General features: G+C 45.4%; 1 protein-coding gene across 6 annotated transcripts in view; it reads left to right on the plus strand.

Moving 5' to 3' along the window:
- Positions 1-16,998, plus strand: part of AdamTS-A (ADAM metallopeptidase with thrombospondin type 1 motif A) — a 638,686-nt gene that overhangs the window by 488,155 nt on the left and 133,533 nt on the right. For all 6 annotated transcript variants that reach the window (XM_084579539.1, XM_084579541.1, XM_084579538.1 and 3 more), the window contains 2 exons: positions 6,762-6,848; positions 7,408-7,574. In XM_084579539.1, the coding sequence (XP_084435665.1) occupies positions 6,762-6,848; positions 7,408-7,574 (254 nt within the window). The remainder of the gene's footprint in view (positions 1-6,761; positions 6,849-7,407; positions 7,575-16,998) is intronic.

Raw genomic sequence — 16,998 nt, forward strand, 5'->3', positions numbered from 1 at the left:
GGCGTAACGTAGCCAAATCTGGAACCCTGGGACTCCAATCGTCCGGAAATGCGCACATGCAGCGGCAATCAGTTTCTCATCGAGCACACACAGTCTACGTCTTGCTGTAAAGCTCTATCACAACCAGCAGAATGAAATACTGACTGTTTGGTACAGATAACCCACTCTGTACGCAGCACGCAACGATGAACGTTGAACCGGGCCCATGACACACCCATTCCGCAGATGAAAAAAGCTTTGGCCTGAGCCATTCCTGAGCTTTGGGCAACTACGCAGCGGATAATAAATGACCGAGAGAGGCCGTTGGAAAGAAGTTAAAATAATATTATAAATGTGACACGTTTTTTTCTTACGCAAGAAACAAAAACTGCATTCATTCCTGAGCGCGAATATTATGTTTACTTTCTAGTTCTTTGGAGTTCTGGCCGATCTTATTTTCTGTGCGCTAGTAATTTGCCTCACATTTCCATGCTGCTGGCAGTAGGCAGCTGCACGCGTTTTCTTCCAAGTTGCGTGACCAGTTGTACTGAGTTGTACATAGCGTAGAGTTCCTTACACTAACTGGAGGGAAAGTTGTGAGCGCTGCACTTCAGCCACCATGGGCGCGCTAAGAATCATGGGCCGGTGTGCTACTTGTTGCGGGACAGTCGGTTTTTCTCGGGTACGTGGAGTGGCATTACTGCGATGTTTCTTTTTCGTCATCATCATCCATAGAGTTCCTCACACTCTCTATGTCATCATCTGAAGGTGCGTACATAGACCGCGAAAGCTATAGTAGCGAAGGCGCAGAAGCAGACGTCGCCAATAAATGGTTTTTGTTTCCCGAAATGCCACTAAAAACTTCCTTAAGTGATTGCATAACCATAAAAATTTTTATAACGTTTTTCTGTTTCAAATTTTGCCTATTAAGTGCGAAATATTGGTATTCGTGCTGCTCAAAACTAAGCCAATAGGAGAAACAGCCATCGCTTATATTGGATAAATATCCCACTGACATGCTGTTTCTCTCTCTTTTTGCGATTTACAGTCACAATATTCAATCTTAGGACATTATTTATGGTTGAACAACGTTTATCTCTGTATTAGTTTTGGCCAAAAGTTGTAGTTCTGCACTCGGTAGCTCTCCGGCCCATGATGCTTTGTGCGCCCATGGTGGCTGAACTGGCCGTCTGGAAACTCCATGTAAATTCCCATAGATGGCAGCATAGCTTTCCCTCTAGGTAAGGTAAGAAACTCTATGGTACATAGACCTTGCCTCGAGCGCCAACTTTCGTTACCTTTCTCGCCATTGAGGGAGTTCGGTTGACCTGTTTGTTTGACCTGTTGACCTGTTCGGTTGACCTGTTCAATGAGCAATCACTTAAGGCCAAAGGGCGAAGGAATGCCGGGATAATGAAGCATAGGGCATTGTGGGAATACAATAGGTATGAGGTTTTGAGGGGTATTTGGAAAGGAACTATGGTGCCCGGACTTACTTTCGGAAATGCGGTTTTGTGCCTAAAATCAGAGGTACAGTCGACATTAGCAAGAAATCAGAGATCCGTTGGACGATTAGCACTAGGTGCCCACGGCAAAACTACAAATGAGGCGGTACAGGGAGATATGGGCTGGGCATCTTTCGAAGTACGGGAAGCTCAGAGTAAAATATTATATGAGGAACGCCTGAGGAAATTGGACAGTAACAGATGGGCAGCTAAAGTATTTAAATACCTGTACTTAAAAAACGTTGACTCACAATGGAGGAAAAGAACTAGGAAACTAACTAGTAAGTATGCTAGTCACAAGGACGGAGAAATAAAGAGCATTAAGCAATAGGTGAAAAACACAAAAGGTAAAAATTGGATAAATTCGATGGAAAAGAAACAGAGTGTGGAATTATACCGAAAGTGGAAAATGCAGATCAGGAAGGAAGCTTTCTTTGATAACTCAAGAGGCAATGCCCTACTTTTTGAAACTAGATCAGGGTGCCTTAGAACACGCAGCCAAGGTCAATGTACAACTGGTTGCGCAACTTGGAAGAAAACGCGTGCAGCTGCCTACTGCCAGCGGCATCACCTCGATGATGAGGGCTCCTGCGAACTGTGAGGCAAATTACTAGCGCACAGAAAATAAGATCTGCCAGAACTCCAAAGAACTAGAAAGTAAACATAATATTCGCACTCAGGAATGAATGCAGTTTTTGTTTCTTGCGTAAGAAAAAACGTGTCACATTTTTAATAATATTTTAACTTGTTTCTAACGGCCTCTCTCGGCCACTTATTATCCGCTGCGTAGTTGCCCAAAGCTCAGATATGGCTCAGACCAAAGCGTTTTTCATCCGCGGAATGGGTGCGTCGTCAGCCCCGGTTCAACGTTCATCGTTGCGTGCTGCGTACAGAGTGGGTTATCTGTACCAAACAGTCAGTATTTCATTCTGCTGGTTGTGGTAGAGCTTTACAGCAATGCGAAGACTGTCTGTGCTCGATGAGAAACTGATTGCCGCTGCATGTGCTCATTTCCGGACGATGGGACAATGCTGCATCACAGCTCGGCGGCTCGGCTCGGCCTCCCAGGCACGTCGCTAAAGTGGTGGCTTGTTTTACGGATACACGTCTGCATGAGCGGCGTATCGCTGCATGTTTTTATTGAACGGTGAAGGTGAGATTTTATTGCCCCCAAGACGCGTGCCGCATTGATCTAAGCCTTCCGTTCCGCTCCCTTTGCTGCGTGTTTTGCTTACTGCATCGTATTACCGCACAAACGTTCGCTGAACGTGCTTTAGCTGTTATTACAGTGATGTTCCTATTGTCAATGGGATGCTTAAGTTGTAAATTTGTAACCTCACATTGACTCCTCTTAGTGGCAAATGAAGCGCTAGTAAAATATGGGAATCATGAACAGGGCGAGATTTGTTGGAGTGAAGCTATATCTAGATATTTTCACTTCTCAGACGCATTAACTTCTAAATACTAGCAATCCCAATTTGAATTGCTTACCTAAGCTCTTACAGGTTGGCGTTCTAGCGCTAGCGTTAGTTATTCCGTTCGTTTGTTTTTGTTGTTCTTTGACGCTGATATGCACTTTGTTTGTTAGCAAGATCTTTCAGCCTTTTATAATCTCACCGCGTCTCATTTGGAGACCTATGCTCAGGAAATTTTGTTATCACGAGGATTTCATGAAGATCGTGACGAATGAGCGGTGGTCGCTCTCCTACACTTAAAGATTTCATTGCCGTGAAGCGTCTATGTAAGTAATCGTGAATTAATAAAGCCTGGCTTTCTATGCAGCACAGCTTCAATCATTTATGCCCTTTGTGAAATGCCTCAAGCCATGTGGTTCTATCCATGTGCTTGCCGAATTCACTTGAAGGCCCTTGTTCACAAACGTGCCCGAAGAAATATGCCCCAGAATGCGTTTACATGACGCGCGACGAAAGACTAGGCTAACGACGACGGAGGCAGAACGATGCTATGATATGGTGGTTAAAGATGCCGTAACATTTCAGTTAACGTAAAACTTGACAGTAGAAATCCATGTCAAGTAAAGTTGGCTGAACAGTTACGGTGTCCATTTTTCTGCCTTATCTGAGCATCGTTCTGCCTCCGTCGTTGTTGGCCTTGTTTTTCATTCATAAGTAAAAAGACAATCAAATTCCCCGCCAAAAGTATGTTACTGTGACGTCACAAGCAACGTCACGTGTTTGTTGTGCCTCACAGTTCGCAGGGGGCGCTGGGAAACTAAAGCCTCGCTCAGAGTCGACACGCAGGCTTCTATGGGAGTTACGCTACCATTTGTTCTACCATGACGCAGCTACAAAAAGAAATTTAACAATGGAGATGACGCATGTGCTGTATGTGGAAACTCCAGTGAAACAATTGACAATATTATTACAATGCCTAGAACATACTGCGAGTATATTCTAGGCACTATAATATTATACTCGAATGTAATGGTATCCATCCGGAAGTTGATGCAGGCGCAATCACTGTTCCTGAAGCTCTGGGGTTTAGAGATAACAGTGGCCGGGTGAATAAACCGGCGGTGGAAACTAGCAAAAAACGACTGGAAGATTGGTGGCTTAAAAGCAGAGAAGTGACATAATGTTAGTATTGTAGGAACAAAAATTTAATAAATAGAACGATGGTTTAGTTACCCATTCGAAATCAATAATTAAGATATAGGGAGAAAAATAAGCATGATAGCTACTGCTACCACCCTGTTTCAAAGGGGACGCTCCTATATTCCATCCGTCCTCCATTCCATCCATCCATCCATCGTTTGTTATTTTCATCATCATCAAATCACAAATTAATATAAACAAACTGTACCCCCCCAAAAAAACTCTTTGCCCGAGTTATACTTCAAAAATTTTGCTTTTTGTATTTTAGCGGAGAATGTTTATTTTTATAATGTTTTTCTCTCGCCAGAAGACATACCGCGATTCTGCTTTGTGGGACGGCACATAGACCTTGACGGCACTGCAGTTACTCGCTGCACATGCGCAGGACAGGTGCTTGCGCATTACAGCGTGGCAGATATATAAACTATAACGACGAAGAAAAATGATAGAACTAATAAACCTTTTTTATTAACAGGTCTACAGTAGCACCAGGCTACCTGCAGTGTTAAGATATAGGGAGAAAAATGAGCATGATAGCTACTGCTACCACCCTGTTTCAAAGGGGGCGCTCCTATATTCCATCCATCCATCGTTTGTTATTTTCATCATCATCAAATCACAAATTAATATAAACAAACTGTACCCCCCCCAAAAAAAACTCTTTGCCCGAGTTATACTTCAAAAATTTTGCTTTTTGTATTTTAGCGGAGAATGTTTATTTTTATAATGTTTTTCTCTCGCCAGAAGACATACCGCGATTCCGCTTTGTGCGACGGCACATAGACCATGACGGCACTGCAGTTACTCGCTGCACATGCGCAGGACAGGTGCTTGCGCATTACAGCGTGGCCAGATATATAAACTATAACGACGAAGAAAAATGATAGAACTAATAGACCATTTTTATTAACATGTTTACAGTAGCGCCAGGCTACCCGCAGTGTTCGTTCCCTAGCGGCGAAGGTTATGAACTAGAAGGTGTGCGCTGTTCTTCTACCATGGTCTGTATTTCAGTCGGTGTTGGTTTCAACATCCCTGCGAGCGCCGAGCACCCTGTCAACAATTTTGATTCCGGAAAAGAAGATTAGAAGTGCAGTGGAGTCGGGAAAAAAGGTTAAGAAAAGATTGAAACTAGAACACTGTAATTGAAACTGTCAACATATGATGATGTGGATAAGGCAGTGTTCACGTGTTTTTGGACACGTGAGCCAGGAACGTGCCCATAAGCGGAGCGATTATTACAACAGAAGGCGAAGGATAAGGATTTTGCGTGCATCCTGGGCCATGCTAACTTTGGTTTCAAGAGCCGACACAATGGCATCGGGAAAGTAATCTGCTGCGAATCTGCCTCTGCAGGCAGCGATGCTGCTGCTTCGTGGGTGGCTGACACGCTTCCTGGAATACTGAGTCGCTTCGAAGCGGCTGAAATCTGTAATGCCGACGAGACGGCTCTCTTTTATCAGATGCTTCCGGGCCGCACGCTAGCACTTAAAGGAGATGGCTGCCGCGGCGGAAAGCAGAGCAAACTCAGTTCTACTGTGCACCAACCTCGACGGCACTGACAAGCGAGTCCCGCTAGTTGTGGGAAAAAGTGCCCGTCCCAGGTGCTTTAAGGGGACGGAGCATATGCCTGTGAAATACACAGCGAACACTAAAGCGTGGATGACTCGGGCAATATTTTCTGAATGGCTGAAAGAGTTCAACCAGGATGTCAAGCGGCAAGGCAGTCAAGTTTGCCTACTTCTGGAAAATTGCGCTGCGCACCATGTTGAAGGCCTGCAGCTGTCTCACATCGAACTGCACTACCTCCCGGCTAATTGCACATTACTAATACAGCCACTGGACAAAGGAATAATCAACAGTTTTAAATGCTGTTACTGGCGCCGACTGATACAGAAGCTTTCTGAACATCCGTCTGGAACGGGAGCTGAAGATCGATATTTATCAGTCAGTTGGAATGCTTGCTGCCTCCTGGCAAGAAGTGCTTTATGAAAGCAGGGATTACAAAAAACGCACAGCCTGGTGCCGACAACGAGGAAGAAGAGACTTCAGCTTCATCCGATGTGGCCGAAGTGTGGGATGAGCTACGCAGCAAAGGTGGTGTTTGTTTGCCGACAATTCCGCTGTAGCTACGGAAGAAATCAATGATGAGGCACTTGCCGAAAGCGTGCATAATCCCGATGTCTGTGTCCCTGTGAGCCAGATCCGTGTGACGTGCCCACCGCGAAGGAGGTGATGAACGCAATCAACGTATTGCGCCGTTTCGTCGGCTCGCACGACGACAAAGGAGCATTACATGATTTAGCTTCATTAGAATGCCGTGTTGTGCCTTCGCTCGCGCGGAAACAAGGAGAGATTACGCAGCGTTTTACTGTAAAATAAATGCCTGAAGGGTGAATTCACCTTCACTGATATCTGAAGCCTTTCGGTTTCGTTTCTGCATCATTCGTGCGAGCCTTCATACAAAACCTGCATGTAACGAAAAATTTTGAACTTTTGTCAACTTCGTTATATCCAGGTTCAACTTATCTGCAATATTTGAGGCAACTTCCCATTTTTGTTTTGACAGTGAACAATGACAGCTGAGCTTATGTCATTCAACATATCGCTGAGGGCTTGCTTTTACAATATGTTACAATGCCAGCTCGCAATATATTTACAGGCTACAACTTTGTGACAGTAATTCCAGCTGGGGCCAGTTATGTGGAAATTCATCAGTTTGGATTCGAAAAGGATGACAACTATCTTGGTAAGTAGGAAACTGTCTAGCAGTGCCTTTTGTTTGGAGCAACATTTGGACAGGCTCGAAATGTGTTGCAGAAATAATATGGAACATAGAGAATTGCAGCCTGAAAAATAGAGTATCACATTTTTTGGTCATATCTAAAGAGTAAATGTTTGAAGAAAATGACAGGAGATAGATGATCTGTATATTTTTAATCACATGTCTCAAATTGTAATCGGCGGAGTGCTAAGTCAGCCGAGGTCCAGTCGAGGTTGCATTCGATTATCGCTTGCTCTGTGTGCAAGAATATATATTTGTAGGTGCATGTAAGGTGGCGTTTTCCCTAATAAGCTGTTTTCTTATTACTTGATAACTGAGTCAGTTGTGTAGTCTTTTTCTTCATTAACACAATATACAAAGCTTGAGAAGCCATGTGCAAAACGCCTAGAACTTTCATCCAATGCCCTTATTTCTAATGCATTGCATGGTTTTACAGGCTTGTCTAAGTCATTACAAGATCAGAACAAGCGTTTCTCTTGCCTGCCTTTTTCCAAAATTATTATTACTTCTTCTGGGGATGCAGCATTGAAGAGTGCCGAAGACGAGTACCTACTGAATGGTAACTTCACAGTGAGCATGTTCCGCAAGACCATCCGTTATGGGGGCACTGTCATAGAGTACAGCGGTTCTAATGCATCAGTGGAACGCATCAATGCCACAAAGCCTCTCGGGAAGGAGCTACACCTTATGGTACGTAGCACGCTTTCGATAGTATTGTGCACAAAATAGTCTGGTGGGTAGGACACAGCATTGCTAATGTTCCAGGCATGCCTCCATGAACACAAAAACATTATCTCCTCTATAGAGACGACGTATGATATGTGAACGTTTCCTTGCGGCTTTGTTGCTGTTTTTCACGCAATTGATGCCATGCTGCGATGGTGTCTCAAACTAGTCGAAAAGAGGATTGACAGGTGTAATTGCATCGTTTATTGGCTGCGTGCAAATTGTTTTGCTCCCTGAATAGGCATGTGGGGAACATGACAACAAAAAGGTATTTTTACAAGCCCGAAAACATGCTTCCTTATCACAGCATAAGGGTGTCATGACATGGCACTTTGTTATCTATGAAGAGAAGATGAACTGAAATTGTGCAGTTGTTTTTACTGGAATTCCATCCCTTCTGATCTTTTCTGCATTTCAATTGCTCCACACACCCGATGTCTCAGAATCGGTCAGCACCTATGACAGGAACTGAACAGCATTGGACTAATAAGAATTGCTTTAATGTCCAACATGCATTTTATGCCTCCCATCCACAGCTTGTGAGCAAACTGAGGGCACATGGTGAGCTTGAGTGCTTTGGGAAAAGGTTACCTGATTTGTTTCTTTCCTCCTGCGCACATGATTAAACATTGTTAGTCAAACCTTCTTATAACAATACCGCTTTGAACAATATATAAAACCTCGTTACAAGAGACACTCAAGAGACCCGAAAAAGCGGTCTCTTGCAACCAAGCTCTCTTGTAAGCAAAAATTCTTCTCAAACCTCGTATGTGCGGCAGTTTAGGTTTCCTTATCTAAATTCTGTTCCATATGAGTGTTCTTTTTGTTGCAATGTGGTCAGGAACCGAGAAGGAGTGCCCCCTCTTGACTGAGATGTCAAAATGTCCCCGTTCTTTCAGCTACTGTCATAACGTTCCTGTGTGACTGAAACAACGGAGACTGACTTCCCAGTCAAGAGGGGGCACTCCTTCTCAGTTCCTGACATATTGCAACAAAAAGAACACTCATATGGAACAGAATTTAGATAAGGAAACATAAATTGCCGCACATACGAGTTGATGCGTCTCAAGTTGGTACGAGTCAGCTGCGTTGCATGAGTTGCGTCTCTTCTAAATAGTGAAGAATTTACTTTAAGGACCTGCAAAAGAGTGGAAGCCTGCTCCGGTTCCTTACCGAAAATAATTTACACAAGTTTCTATAATATGCCTTATGGCAAGCTTGCATAAAAAACAAACAAACTGAGAGTCTCTTGTAACCATGTCTCTTGTAACGATGTTTTACTGCATTTGATAATAACAATGGATAGCCGTATCACCATCAACGTTTTCATGTGTTCTATGGTAAAATAACCCGCATCTATAGCAATGCTGTAGCAGTAGATTATTGGTTATAACAATTAAATCTAGTTACTGAGTGCAAACCCTAGCTGGGAAAAAACTCTCACCACTACGACCATGCCAGCCAAACCACATCACGAAGTACTTAGAGTGATCAAGCCCCTGCAGGACATCATTAGTGCTAAAAATCTTTCACTCGGCTTTGTGCAGCAGTTGGATGCCCTGCAGAAAGATGATAATAACATTTGCGTGAACCAGTCATATTATATTTAAGCTGATTGATTACACATTTTTGCCTGCAAATAAATGAAAGCTATAAGCTACTTCCTCTTTAATAAAATTTCTCAAGTTTCTCATCTTTTCTTTGTTGTTCTGGCTGAGTCCAGATATAACAATTATTGGTTATAACAATGTTATTTTCGTGGCACTTCAATATTATTATAAGTGGGTTTGACTGTATTCACATATTTAAAGTATCTCTTCTGGTACAAACAAATGCAAGAGGGGCAGGTTTGTTGGGTAAAACGAAAGGCAATGGTGGACAAAATTCGCTCTGTTGTATTCTGTGAAATGCCATAAAGAATTGATAACCGTTGGGCCTTTCCTACTTGACCTTATGTGTTCAGGGCCCTCCTGCAGGAAAGTTGGCATTGATGTCGTTGTTATTAGTGTTGTGAAGTCGTGGAGTCATGAGCATGCCTCTGGCAGATGACATGACCTGGCACTGTACTTGGTCGGTGGGATGTCTCAAGATTGCATCCCATTGAGTTGTCAGGAGCTTCCATATTGCTGCTTTTAGTCGTTTCAGAGATATCAGCAGAGGACACAGCATCACCGTTTTTTGTGTGTGATGCATATGTCATCTATCATGAAAGGGAAGGAAAGCGTAGTAGGAGGCGGCAGAAAATTAGGTGGGCAGATGAGACTGGTCAAGTGGATGCAGCTCCCACAGGACCAGGTTAATTGGAGGAATATGGGAGAGGCGTTCGCCTTGCAGGGGGTATAGTCAGGCTGATGATGATGATGATGACGTCATCTATCGAAAAACGTCTGCAGTGTTAAAATTGTTCGAAAGCAAGGTGCAGAGTGCTGCTCGTGCCACACTCCCACCTATTTATCAATCGCAACACATTTTGGTGCTAGGATTCCAGAATTACCTCAGCATTATACTTCTGTTGTGCGCTTTGCATGTTCCGCTGGTCAGCCAAGGCTGATTTGCCCTGTAGGTGCTTAGGCGACTCGGTTTTGATTTGGGAAATTGACGAATGGAAATCGTCAATAATGTGGTCACTTATGGCTGTATGCTAATGAGTTTGTGTGAGGTAATAGGAGCACAAATTAAAGGAATAATGATTAGGCAAGTGGCAATGTGCGTGCATGCAAATGAGGATTTGCAAGTGGCACTGCAGGCAGAAGCCATCAGCCCTTAAAGGTGGAGCGTACCCCGAAGTTTTTGTAATTCACCAGTTGGACATTTCCATGTAATGGGATTTAAATTGCAAATTACGAGCGCTGCGACGGAGAACAACAACGAGAGAGTAATGACAAGGACAGGCGCTACTATCAACTGAACGTTTATTCGAAGAACACAGATTAAATACTCGCAGAAGACAACCAAAGGCACATGCGCTTCACAGATTTTTCCTAGGTATCCAGATAAACAATCTCACATTCTTGGATGCTTACAGATGGTGAGCTCACGCACGTGTCACTGTTTTTATGGATGTGATATGACTCTGACAGTTCTCTAATCATTTGATCTTTGTGTCTAAACTTAATCTTGGTTTTGTTAAAAAGCGGTAGGCATTTCTTCCTACTAGGCACATTTGACCCACTAGGTTTATTCAAATGACAGTCCCTGTAATGAAGGGCCAAATTGGATGAGGGGGCACTATTCAAAGAAGTGTTATGCTGGCGCAGGCGCGTATTAATACATTTGCCGGTTTGCCCTATATAATTTTTCCCACATTTGAAAGGTACTTCATACACAACCCCTTCTTCACATGCGACAAAACGCGAATCATGGTCCACTTGGCACACACCTTTTCTTGTTCTACTTTTTTGTTTCTGATCTCTAGCCCTTCTGTCAACAACCGCACAAATTTTGCCCAGCTTATTAGGAACCGAAAATAACACTATAACTCCATATCTACAGCCGATTTGCTTAAGCCTGTGGGATAACCGATGGATATACGGGATCACTGCATACTTCTTTCTATCGCTATTGATATGGACTTGTGTATCTTCTCTACCAAAAGCCTTAATCTTCTTTATGATTTTATTGATAGCTAGAATTATCACATCCATTGGGAAGCCCGCTAACCTTAACCTTTGGACCTGTTGTTTGAAACTACTATCTATGGCGTGAACACATGATTTTGTAACAGCAGAATTTAAACAAGACACTGCAATGCCACATTTTACTATCTTCGAATGACCTGAACGGTAACTAAGCAAGGGCTTCTCCGACCGCTGTAAAAAAGACCAACAAACATGATCCAACTTTTTTTCCAATCTTAAATCCAAAAATTGAAGCTGATTTCCCTCCGGTAATTCAAACGTAAATTCCAATCCATACCCACAGTCTACAAATGTTTTTAAAACCATTTCCACTTGACTATTGAAGTCCTGAGCTTCAACAAAAACCAGATAATCGTCTACATATCGGAAGACTTTTTTAACATAGTTACCTAATTTGTCATTAATGGATCTGTCCACGTAAGAAAGAAATATGTTGCTAAGAACTGGAGCCACTTTTGAGCCAATGCACACCCCAGATTTTTGTATAAATAGTCTGCCCTCCCATTCAACAAATGTGGATTTAAGATAAAAAGACAAAAGCTCTAAAAAGGAGCCAACCGATGCACCGCACTTTGAAATGAATGCCCCCTCATCATTTTCCTCTTCTATACATTTTTTAACACACTGGAGGAGCCTACTATGCGATAATGAATAGAATAAATCCTGCACATCAATACTGAACATGCCACACACACCAGGATTACTGCATTTCAAAAATTCTACAACTGCCACTGAATTAGGAACGAGAAATGGATCTACTACGGAAAGCGAACATAAATTACTTTGCAAAAAACTTGAGACAACATGTTGCCAGGTTCCCCGTTCCCCGTAATTTGCAATCATGTACCAACTAGCTCAACTTTCCGTATTACTGGGATTTAAATATGTACTGCTCTGTTTTCACACCGGCTATACTGAAAAATGCCACTCTGGTCTGTCGTTTATTGCTTTGCATTCATCAGAAGAGACTGTTCGGCTCAAATAATGTTGTCACTATCGACAAGCAAGTGTAAATTCACCTAGGCTGGTATCGAAAGCAGTGCTTCATAATTCTGCCGCATTGATGAGGCCTGTAGGTCAGGAAAATTCCCAATAAGGAGTGCTTTAAAAAACATAATTTGCACATCTCCTTTCCAATTACAGTGGCAGATGTAAAGCCAATGAAGTAAGTCTAATGGGGCAGCTACCGTTAAGGCAAAAGGCAGCAGCATAATTTTTCAAGTGAAATCATTGTGAAAATTAGAATGTACTTCAAATTGTGTATGAAATACAATATGGTTGTTTTCTAGTTGGTCCATAAAAGCAAACATGAAAACGATGCTGAAGTTAGTACGGATGTAGATCAGCACCCTGAATCAGCAGCATACTTTTTATGCTTTTGTTGATGAGCTAGAAAGCAATGTTCTATATTTGCCCAGTGCTATGTATTGCACAAAGATATTGTTACGGGAAATATTCACAGTACGGCAGTTGTCCACACCACTGAGGATGATCACAGCACAGCACTCGCACAGCACAGCACTCGTCTGCATCTTCTTCTGGGAGTCTGTCGCACTTCTTTTTTGTCAGCACGGTCAGCAAATACCGCTCAGTAACACTACCCCCCCCTCGGGAAAAGCACAGTCCCGGTGCGCTCTACGTTTGTGAAACAGAACGTGCATAATAAGGCTTCAGGCGGGACACATGCACTATTTCAGAGGATGGCGCTCTGGACGAGGATTTCGGAGGCACAGATTCAACTTCGTATGTGACGTCTGTCACGGGGCGCAAAACTCGGTAAGGGCCTGTGTAACGGGACAAAAGTTTTTCACAAAAGCCCACGCGACGGCACGGGAGCCACAGCAAGACGAGTGACCCAGGAGGGTAGTGGACGTCACGGTGGCGACTGTCGTACCGGAACTTTTGAGAGTCTTGGGATGCAGAGAGCCTGGCATGAGCTATCCGGCGGGCATCATAAGCGCGGGCTACGGCATCACTGGCGTAAGTACTGGTGGCGTCTGCCGCGGGTAGTGAGGTGTCGAAGGGCAGTAACAGTTGGTGGCCAAATAACAGATAAAATGGGGAGTACACAGCGGTAGAATGGACAGATGAATTGTAGGCGAATGTCACAAAGGGTAGATGAACGTCCCAATCACGGTGGTCGTCAGACACATACATGGACAGCATGTCTCTGAGGGTACGGTTTAGGCGTTTCGTGAGGCCGTTGGTCTGCGGGTGATAGGCTGTGGTGAATTTGTGACGGACGGAGCACGAACTGAGAATTTCGTCAACCACTCTCGACAGAAAGCAGCGGCCACGGTCAGTTAGTAGTTCACGAGGGGCACCATGATGTAGAATCACGTTTTCTAGGAGGAAGTCAGTGACGTCTGGGGCACAGCTGGTCGGGATGGCTCTGGTAATAGCATACCGCGTAGCGTAATCGGTGGCGACGGCGATCCATTTGTTCCCTGAGGCAGAAACTGGAAAGGGCCCAAGAAGGTCAACACCTCAGGAAAACGGGTCAGTGGGTATGGGGATCGGCTGCAAATGGCCTGAAGGCAAAATTGCGGGCTTCTTTCGACGCTGACACAATTCACATGCGGCAATGTATTGCTTGACGGAGTGGTAGAGCCCCGGCCAGTAGAAGCGTCGGCGCAGGCTGTCGTATGTGCGAGAGACACCCAGGTGGCCCGCCGTTGGAGCATCATGAAACTGGTCAAGGATGGTGGAACGCAGATGTTGAGGAACGGCGAGCAAAAGGTCTGCGCCGTCCGGTCGCATATTGCGTCGGTATAGGGTGTTCTCGTGGAGTACATATAAGGCAAGAGATGGATCATGTCAGTCACAGGTCAGACGGAGGATAATGGAATGGAGCAAAGGATCTAAGTGTTGTTCGTCGGCAATGTCAGAAAAGGCCGACACAGACAAGACACATGCGTCATCGTCAGAGTCGGTAGGACTAGGGGAGTCGACGGGATGACGGGACAAGCAGTCTGCATCTTGGTGAAGCCGGCCGGACTTGTACACGACGGAAAATGTATACTCTTGTAATCGAAGCGCCCAGCGCCCCATACGGCCTGTAGGATCTTTGAGGGAGGAAAGCCAACACAAGGCATGATGGTCTGTTATAACAGTAAAATGCCGGCCAAACAAATAAGGACGGAATTTTGTAATAGCCCAAACAAGTGCCAGGCACTCTCGCTCTGTGATAGAGTAATTTTGTTCGGACGTAGATAAGAGGCGGCTGGCAACGCAATCACCCTTGTGTGGCCGTGTTGTCGCTGGGCAAGTATAGCTCCAATGCCATGGCCACTTGCGTCGGTGCGGAGTTCAGTATTGGCAGATGGGTTGAAATGGACCAAGACGGGTGGAGTTGTGAGAGCAGCAGTAAGTTCCGAGAAAGCTGCAACTTGTTCAGGCCCCCAGGAGAATGAAACGTCTTTCTTTAGGAGATTGGTGAGAGGACGAGCTAGCGCTGCGAAATTCGGGACGAATCGTTGGAAATAAGAACATAGGCCAATAAAGCTTCGAACATGCTGGATGAACGTGGAGTGGGAAAATCTCTGACGGCACGAATCTTGTCGGGGTCAGGCTGAACGCCGGCAGCATTAACCAAGTGACCAAGGACTTTGATTTGTCGGTAACAAAAGCTGCACTTTTTGGAGTTTAGTTGCAGTCCCGAGCGCCGAAAAAGAGCTGGGATTGTAGAAAGGCGACGGAGATGGCTTTCAAATGTAGACGAGAAAACTATTACATGGTCAAGATAACACAAACAAGTGGTCCACTTGAAGCCTCGGAGCAAATACTCCATCATGCGTTCGAAGGTTGCTGGGGCATTGCAAAGGCCAAAAGGCATGACTTTGAATTGATAAAGGCCGTCAGGGGTGATGAACGCTGTTTTTTCACGGTCTCTCTCGTCGACAGAGATCTGCCAGTAGCCGGAACGAAGGTCGATGGACGAAAAGTAGCTGACTCCGTGCAAAGTATCAAGCGCGTCGTCAATATGCGGAAGAGGATACACATCTTTTCTGGTTATCTTATTTAAATGACGATAGTCAACGCAGAATCTCCAAATGTTATCTTTCTTTTTGACCAACACAATAGGGGATTCCCAGGGGCTACTGGAAGGCTCAATTATGTCGTTCGCCAACATTTTGTCGACCTCATGTCGCTCGGCAAGCGAAACACGTTAGGGCCGCCTGTGAATAGGACTGGCATCACCGGTGTCAATGCGGTGACTGACAACTGTGGTTTGACCCAATGGGCGGGTACCGAAGTCAAAAAGATCACTGTAGGTGAGCAAAAGCTGTTTTAACTCTGCGGCGAATTCAGGCTGGAGATCAGCTGCAATCATGCTTTTAACAGGATCAGGGCGCAATGTAGAAGACGAGGGAGGTGTTGCAGGGACGGCATTTGGATTTTCGGTAGTCAGAGCTGAAATGGCACAATCGGTCATTGGCGACAGCTCTGCTAGTGAAATTCCACCGGGCAAAAATTGAGTTTATAAGCTGAAGTTAAGGATCGGGAGAGTGGTACGGTTCTGGGAGATATGCACAATCAGATGAGGAAGGGTGACGTGCCGCTGCAAGATGACATCAGTAATGGGACACTCGAGATAGTCGTCGTCTGGGACGGGTGGGAAGGGTGACATAGGGATGTAGACGGCAGCTTCAGGAGGAAGGCGGCAGAACTGTGCTGATCGAAGGCGGGGTGAGCAGGAGGGGTCTTCAGAGCAGAGCGGAAAGTCCAAGCATAGTAGGCCGGTAGAGCAGTCAATGAGGGCAGAGTGGGCTGTTAAAAAGTCAATGCCAAGGATAACGTGGGGGGGGGGGGCATTCTTGGAGGACGGGGAACAACACTGGAGCATGACGACCACCAATGGTAACTCGCGCTGTGCACATGCCAACCACGGCAGCAGGGCTTCCATTGGCGACGCGAACTGTGGGCGAGACGGCTGGAGTAAGGACTTTTTTGAGGCGACGGTGAAATGAGGAGCTGAGAACGGACAGTTGGGTGCCGGTATCAATGAGAGCAGAACCGGGAACACCATCCACAAGGACGTCGATGCGATTATTTTGTAGGGCAGGGGTCAGCAGAGGTTTTTCAGTCCGGGTCACAAATGCAGCGTCACCTCCGGGAGCTGCATTGTCTAGTTTTCCGGTATGTGGCTAGAATAGGACGGGGAGAAACGGCGGCGAGGAAGAGGAGAACGCGAGCGTCGGGTCTGCGGGGATGGTGAACGGTTGGCAGCACGAGCAGGGACACCAGGGTCAACAGTGGTCTGGTCGGGGCAAGGTGAGGTATAGCGAGGGGCATAGTCTCCGCGGCGGTCGACGTAGGCGAATTGATGAGATGGCGTGTACCAACGGCTACGGCAGTGATGGGAAATGTGGCCAACACGGGAACAATTAAAGCAGATGGGACGATTGTCATGGGTACGCCACTCATTCGGATTGCGGTAGCGATATAGGGGTGAGAAACCGGCGGTGGGTGAGGCAGCTGCAATTACTGGAGGGGCAGGTCCTGAATCCACGGTGTCGGTGCAGCAGGTAGAAGGAAGACCCATATTGGCAACCTCTTGGCGAACAACAGCCTGAATGAGTGATATTGTAGCCAAGGTATTGTCGGAGTAATGCAAGAGTGAAGCTGCAGAAGTCATTGCCTCGAGCTCTTGGCGGACGATGCGGGTCAAAGTAGTGTCATTAGTTGGCGGTCGAGGAGGCGGAAGATCGACACAGGAAGAGCTGGCAGCAGTGTTCGGTAGCCGGTCG

Source organism: Amblyomma maculatum, chromosome 9 (assembly GCF_055883805.1).
Source record: "Amblyomma maculatum isolate TAMU_Amacu chromosome 9, ASM5588380v1, whole genome shotgun sequence".
Classification (NCBI taxonomy): Eukaryota; Metazoa; Arthropoda; class Arachnida; order Ixodida; family Ixodidae; genus Amblyomma; species Amblyomma maculatum.